Raw genomic sequence first — 7,500 nt, forward strand, 5'->3', positions numbered from 1 at the left:
GGCCCAGCACCGTGATGAGATGTTGAAGATGTACCACGCTCTCCGTGAAGGTCTCCACATCATCGGTGACATCAGCACGTCCACCATCACCACGACGATGCCTCCTCCGGTAGACGACTCGTGGCTTCAGGTCACCGGGATGCCATCGGGACGCAGGTAACCTAGCGACAGGTCCACGGTCCGGTACCCATGTCCCCGGCACAGAGTCACCGAGTCTCTCTGTGGTCTCTGCAGGTCCCCCATGTCCAGTCCGACCCCCCAGCGTCGGGCCCCTCCCGGTCCTCCTCGTGGTCGAGCGGCCCCAGGTCCTCCTTCTCGTCCCGCGGTGTCTCCTGATCCAGGACCCCCCTCCATCCCCTCCAGACCCAACAGAGCGCCTCCCCCAGGAGTCCCCAGGTACTGACACACACACACACACACACAGTCTGAGGTCAGAGGTCGTGAGGTGTTCAAAGACTGTCTGATCAAACGTCACTGTTTAATGATTACAGTTAATGAATAATGATGTTATTATTATTATATAATATATAATATTTAGTTCTTGGCAACGATTTTTAATCTTGATTAATCTCATTGTTATGCTCAAAGTTCAATAATGAATTAAAAGTAGTGTATTACTCACTGTTATTTTAAAGTACTGCTATATGAACAGAAGTACAATAACATTTGGTTTGAATCACTTTAAACAGATCAGGTTCTTGTTAACAGCAGTATTCTTCACACAGTATCAGTTATATTTCTACTATCTGTGCTCAGTGTGTGACTTTATTTAAACGTTCCACTGCTGTGCAACATGAATACAATGTTCCACATGTTTCATCAACATGTGTGTCTTCTGTCTTCATGACAGTCAGAGCATGTGAACGCAGCTCCCACTGTTCATCAACATAATGCACCGTAACTCAGAGGTGACGACGGTTACCCGGCGATGTCCGGTAGTCTCCGGTGAGAGACGGCCGGTGCGCGTTGTGACTCCGTCTCTTTTGTAGTCCTCTCCTCTTCGTACGACTCGTGTGTTCTTCTGGTGACGGTGCGTCTGGAGGGAGGCTCCTACGTGACGTCATTCATGATCCTGAGAACGTTCCTCAGACCGACGTCTTCTCAACAATAGTCGTCCTCAGTTTGTATCTCTCCACTTCTCTGTGGCGTCTGTTAGCTCGTCTTTAGTTTATCTCTACTTCTCCACACGCTGCATCAACGTAGTGATGAAGACTCCTCCACCGCTGCATCAACGTAGTGATGAAGACTCCTCCACACGCTGCATCAACGTAGTGATGAAGACTCCTCCACACGCTGCATCAACGTAGTGATGAAGACTCCTCCACACGCTGCACCAACGTAGTGATGAAGACTCCTCCACACGCTGCATCAACGTTGTGATGAAGACTCCTCCACACGCTGCATCAACGTAGTGATGAAGACTCCTCCACACGCTGCACCAACGTAGTGATGAAGACTCCTCCACGCGCTGCACCAACGTAGTGATGAAGACTCCTCCACACGCTGCACCAACGTAGTGATGAAGACTCCTCCACACGTTACATCAACGTAGTGATGAAGACTCCTCCACCGCTGCATCAACGTAGTGATGAAGACTCCTCCACACGCTGCACCAACGTAGTGATGAAGACTCCTCCACACGCTGCACCAACGTAGTGATGAAGACTCCTCCACGCGCTGCACCAACGTAGTGATGAAGACTCCTCCACACGCTGCATCAACGTAGTGATGAAGACTCCTCCACACGCTGCATCAACGTAGTGATGAAGACTCCTCCACACGTTACATCAACGTAGTGATGAAGACTCCTCCACCGCTGCATCAACGTAGTGATGAAGACTCCTCCACACGCTGCATCAACGTAGTGATGAAGACTCCTCCACCGCTGGTTTGGTGATTTGATGACATCAACGGTGTGGATTGCATTAAAAAAAAAAACTGAGTTAATGTGATAAAATAATTGACGGCGTTAATTAATTAATGCGTTAAAGTGAGAATAACACGATAACGCGTTAAGTTGCCCAGCACTAATATACATGTATATTATATTATATGATGTTATATTTTATTATGTTATATTATATATTATATTGTATTATATTATATTATATATATATATGATGTTATATTATATTATATATATATTATGTTATATTAAATTATGTTATTTTATATTATATTATGTTACGTTATATTATGTTATATTATATATATATTATATTATATATATATTATATTATGTTATATTATATTATATTACATTATATCATATTATTTTATATTATATATATATATATTATATTATATTACAGTTTGTTTTATTAGAACACACCAGACTTAAAAACAAGCGTATTTTCTGGTGACAGTTTCTTCTTTGTTGGTGCTTTAGAACGAAAGCAGCGATCCACAAACGACCTGCAGACTCTTTTCCGCTTCTTCTTCTCTTCTTCTCTCTCGCTCTCTGTCTGTCTGTCTCTCTGTCTGTCTCTCTGTCTGTCTGTTTGTCTCTCTGTCTATCTCTCTGTCTGTCCATCTATCTGTCTGTCTATCTGTCTGTCTGTCTGTCTGTCTCTCTGTCTGTCTCTCTGTCTGTCTGTCTGTTTGTCTCTCTGTCTGTCTCTCTGTCTGTCTCTCTATCTGTCTGTCTCTCTGTCTCTCTGTCTGTCTGTTTGTCTCTCTGTCTGTCTCTCTGTCTGTCTGTCTGTCTGTCTGTCTGTCTCTCTCTCTGTCTGTCTGTCTCTCTCTCTCTGTCTGTCTGTCTGTCTGTCTGTCTGTCTGTCTGTCTGTCAGCCTGTCTCTCTCTGTTTGTGTGATCCTGTTCTAACAGTACCTTATAAGGCTAAACAAGCTCTCAGGTGTGTTAGTGTCAGAGCAGGTAGCCCCGCCCCCGGCCCCGCCCCCCTCATAATGACCATATATGGTTATTTTTTCAGAATCTCTATCAGTGACCAGTGAGGAGTTCACCAATGGTACGTCAGCTGTCTCTCACCAACTCTGTGTCTCATCGTCCAATCAGATCGCTGTCCTCTTCATGTGACTCCGCCCCCCCAGCATCATAATGAGTCATCACTAATGATGAAGAAATAACATCATCTGTGTGATTGACAGCTCCATCAACCTGTCTGTTTATATACAACAATATACAACATACACACAGTATACACTCAGTACACACACAGTATACACACAATATACACTCAGTACACACACAGTATACACTCAGTATACATAGAGTATACACTCAGTATACACACAGTATACACACAATATACACACAATATACACACAGTATACACACAATATACACAGTGTACATACATTATACTCTCAGTATACACACAGTATACACAGAGTATACACACAGTATACACTCAGTATACACTCAATGATTAAGAAATAGCATTAACTGTGTGATTGACAGCTCCATCAACCTGTTACTGTCTGTCTCACTGTCTGTCTGTCATTCAATATACACACAGTACACACTCAGTAAACTGGTTTAAACTAGGTACAGCTTGTTCCTTGTGGTTTCAGCTTGGTCCTACTGGTTTTATGTATCCAGTAGACTCTGGTGCTAGAATACAGGGCAGTGAAAGGAACAGCTCCTTCCTATCTCCAGGCCACGGTCAAGCCTTACACCCCCGCCCGACCACTTCTCTCTGCTGCCTCGGGGCAATCGGTCGCCCCGTCACTCAGAGGTCCTGGCGGCCGATCGACCCGGTCACGTCTGTTTTCTGTCCTGGCCCCACAGTGGTGGAATGAACTTCCCACTGATGTCAGGCTGAAGACCCACCTCTTCAGGAAATGCTACCCTGACCTTCCACTCACCACTTATTGTTTCATACTTGCTTGTTGCACTTATTGTATTTGTATTACTTATAGCACTAACTGTTTCTCTTGTTTCTGTACTTTGGCTCTGAGTTATGCTCTGCTTCAGGCTCTTAGATGCTTGTTTGGAAAAGGAAATGTACTTATGACTTCTGGTGACTAGTAGTTCTTTTGATTACCAATGTTGATGCACTTATAGTAAGTCGCTTTGGATAAAAGCGTCTGCTAAATGACTGTAATGTAATGTAATGTAATGTAAACTAGGTGGAGCTTGTTCCTAATGGTTTCAGCTTGGTCCTACTGGTCCCATCTGTTTTAAACTATGTGGAGCTTGGTCCTTGTGGTTTCAGCTTGGTCCTACTGGTCCTATCTGGTTTAACCTAGGTACAGCTTGTTCCTTGTGGTTTCAGCTTGGTCCTACTGGTCCTATCTGGTTTAACCTAGGTACAGCTTGTTCCTTGTGGTTTCAGCTTGGTCCTACTGGTCCTATCTGGTTTAAACTAGGTACAGCTTGTTCCTTGTGGTTTCAGCTTGGTCCTACTGGTCCTATCTGGTTTAAACTAGGTACAGCTTGTTCCTTGTGGTTTCAGCTTGGTCCTACTGGTCCTATCTGGTTTAAACTAGGTACAGCTTGTTCCTTGTGGATTCAGCTTGGTCCTACTGGTCCTATCTGTTTTAAACTAGGTGGAGCTTGTTCCTAATGGTTTCAACTTGGTCTTACCGGTCCTATCTGGTAAATAGGTCCCAGCTGGTCCAAACATATTCCTTCACGTTCCCACTGGTTTCAAAAGGTTTCTACTTGTTCCAATAGGTGTTTACTGGGTTATTAATGGATTAAACTGGTGCTCATGTCTGCCGGATCCAATAAGTTCTAACTACATTCTTACTCTACTGTACTTCTACTATTTTGTACTTCTACTCTACTGTACTTCTACTCTACTGTACTTCTACTCCTTCAGTACTTTTACTACCCTGTTGTACTCTCCTGACCTCCTAACTGGTTCTAACAGAGAACCTGACCTGATTGATGTGAACTTTAACCCCCTGAATTCCTCCACTGGTTCTCACTGGTTCTCATTGGAACCAACAGTATTTTTTGACCCTTTAACCCTGCTGACTGATTCACTATTGTTCTCTTTTCTTTTCTCTTCACGTTCGTTTCTCCTCCCAGTCGTCCCAGTAAAGGAAGCCCCGCCCACGGAGAGAGTCCCCAGTCTTCTATTGAGGGTTAGACCTGAACCCAGTGTGTGTTTGTGTCTCTACTGAACTGTTCTACTGGTCTCTACTGGTCTCTACTGGTCTCTACTGGTGCTGTGTTACTGTGAACTTTACTAGTAATAATAATATTGATTATCTGCACATTATGACTATATAGCAAATGATCTGCAATATTCAGTGTATTGATATGTGGTCCAGCTGTCTGTTTGCTGTCAAGAGAGTGAGACAGGTCAGCCGCCTGTCTGTCATCACATCAACACAAGGTGAAGAAGAGCTCTCACTCCTCTCTGGATGGTCACAGCTAGCCTGTTAGCTAGCATCAACTCCTGGATTACAATCATTTGATTATATTTTTTATTCTTTGGTCTCTCTTGTATGAAGCTGATGAGATATTCTTATTTATGCTGAAATGTTGCATTATGGGGACTTTTCTTTACAGTGTAAAGTTTACATATTATTTTAACTATTATTTGTTATGTTATTTTGTAATATGTATTAATCTATTTATTTATCTATTTCAGAATATGTTAACATGTTATTATTGATCTTCTATGTGGATGTCCAGTCTGTGCTGATGGGTAATGTAGTCCAGACATAAATTCCCATTGCTGCTGTATTGAACCAGGAAGCTGCCCGAGGCGTGCCGGCTGTGCCTAAATGTACCAGAATGCATTGCACACGTCTGACAAACAAACTCACAGAACGTCATTGAAGGAATAAAACCGTGATTTCTGTATTCAGATTTCTCTCTTCACTGAAATAAGACTACCCGGTTCTAACTGGTTCTAACTGATTTCAACTCATTATGACAAGTCCAGAAGTGGTTTTAACTGGTTCCAGTTGGATTTTACTGGTTCCAGTTCGTTCCTGCTGGTTCCAATTGGATTTAACTGGTTCCTGTTGGTTCCAACTGGTTTTAACTGGCTTCAGCTGGATTTGACTGGTTTCAACTGTTGTTTTAAACTCATTGACCCAGTTAGCAGCAGAAGCCCAACAACAACAACCATCTAATAATCACCAGTCAGTCAAAACAATGTTTTTCAATTTTTATTTTTTTAAATCTATTTTTTGGTGAGTTTGATATTGTTTTGATTTCATTAATTGATGACAATTTTAACGTTAACCAGTTGAATCCTGTTGTTTCCAGGAAACTCTCGAGGAAATAGTCAGAAATAAAGGTTTTTACTTCACATTGTCATTTAAAATCAATTGAAATAAAACAACAATGTGAATATTAATGTATCAAATAGTTTGTTATATTCCTCTTATGTGTTTATTTGAGTTTATTAAATGTTCATTTATCAAAGTTTTACTAAAGAATGAATCCAGGAGATGAAATGTTGACGTATTTATTGTTCATCATCAGACTGTAAGAATCTAAAGTGTAAGAATCTAAAGTGTAACTGCTGATCTATTTATTCTGTTTGTGTTTGTTGTTCATGTGGTGCTGGTTCTGTTGAGTCCAGTTCTGAGCTGCGTTCAACACAGCACGTTTCACAGCGTTAGCAGAGCGTTAGCTGAACGTTAGCAGAGCGTTAGCACAGCGTGTTGGTGTCCTTGTTCACATTAATGTCAGCATGCTAGTTAAAGATTTAGATTATCAAACGTTTCTTAAACATTATTCAACGTGTTGCTGCTGCTGAATGCAGCTCCTCACTGTGATCGTAAATCTTCTCTGTTTAATATTAATATAAATGTTTACAGAATATATAAAGATAATAATGTACCATATATATGTAAGGAGCATATATATCGACCTATTCACCTGAGACATGCAGCAGCCTCTAGTGTGTGTGTGTGTGTAGTTGTGTATTTTGGTGTCATGTGATCAACAGAGACGTGTCGACACAAATAAAGTTTGTTTGAATGAAGATGAAGACAAGTCATTATTTTTACACCGAACAACAAACTAAAAGCAGTGAAACTCTTAAAGTAAGTTATTGATGTCTGACGATCGTCTCCGTTGTCAGAAGCAGACTGTGCTGTCGGCCTTCTGCCACCAGGTGGTGCTGCAGGACGAGTCTGAGAGGAATAAAGGTACACTGACTGAGAAAGAGGAAGAGGAGGAGGAAGAGAGAGAGAGAGAGGGTTAAACTGTTCCTCTGGTCGGCCGTTACCAGCCGTCTGTCTGCAGACATGTCCTCCTGGGCGGAGAGTAAGACAGGTAAGCTCTGTTTCATATGCTAACTGTTAGCCACAGCAGGCTAACACATTCACTTCCTGACAGTTTGGTGATATTGATGATGATGATGATGATGCTCCTCTTCCTCTACAGCCTTTGGGTCGCTCACCATGAGGCTGAAAGATAAGCTCCACCCACAGAGGATCAGACGCTCTGAGCGAATCAAACACACCCCGTCACAGAGACCGGAACCATGTGACCTGAACCTGCAACACAAGGTACACACACACTGCTACACACACTGCAACACACACTGCAACACAAGGTACACA

General features: G+C 42.4%; 2 protein-coding genes across 3 annotated transcripts in view; both read left to right on the forward strand.

Annotated features, from left to right (window-relative positions):
* Positions 1-6,917, forward strand: part of LOC137867044 (dynamin-1-like) — a 16,830-nt gene extending 9,913 nt beyond the window's left edge. Inside the window, exons 21-24 of one of the 2 annotated variants that reach the window (XM_068703447.1) lie at positions 2-156; positions 235-396; positions 2,934-2,969; positions 5,000-6,917. In XM_068703447.1, the coding sequence (XP_068559548.1) occupies positions 2-156; positions 235-396; positions 2,934-2,955 (339 nt within the window). In that variant the 3' untranslated portion in view covers positions 2,956-2,969; positions 5,000-6,917. The remainder of the gene's footprint in view (position 1; positions 157-234; positions 397-2,933; positions 2,970-4,999) is intronic. The other variant, XM_068703446.1, reaches the window with a different exon arrangement.
* Positions 6,918-7,106: 189 nt separating this feature from the next.
* Positions 7,107-7,500, forward strand: part of LOC137866829 (rap guanine nucleotide exchange factor 1-like) — a 13,732-nt gene continuing 13,338 nt past the window's right edge. The window contains 2 exon segments of the mRNA XM_068702992.1: positions 7,107-7,210; positions 7,322-7,446. Coding sequence (XP_068559093.1) covers positions 7,183-7,210; positions 7,322-7,446 — 153 coding nt within the window. The 5' untranslated portion in view covers positions 7,107-7,182.

The sequence above is a fragment of the Cebidichthys violaceus genome, unplaced genomic scaffold (genome assembly GCF_023349555.1).
Source record: "Cebidichthys violaceus isolate CVI_PGR_0920_01 unplaced genomic scaffold, fCebVio1.0.p SCAF_9, whole genome shotgun sequence".
In the NCBI taxonomy this organism is placed as follows: domain Eukaryota; kingdom Metazoa; phylum Chordata; class Actinopteri; order Perciformes; family Stichaeidae; genus Cebidichthys; species Cebidichthys violaceus.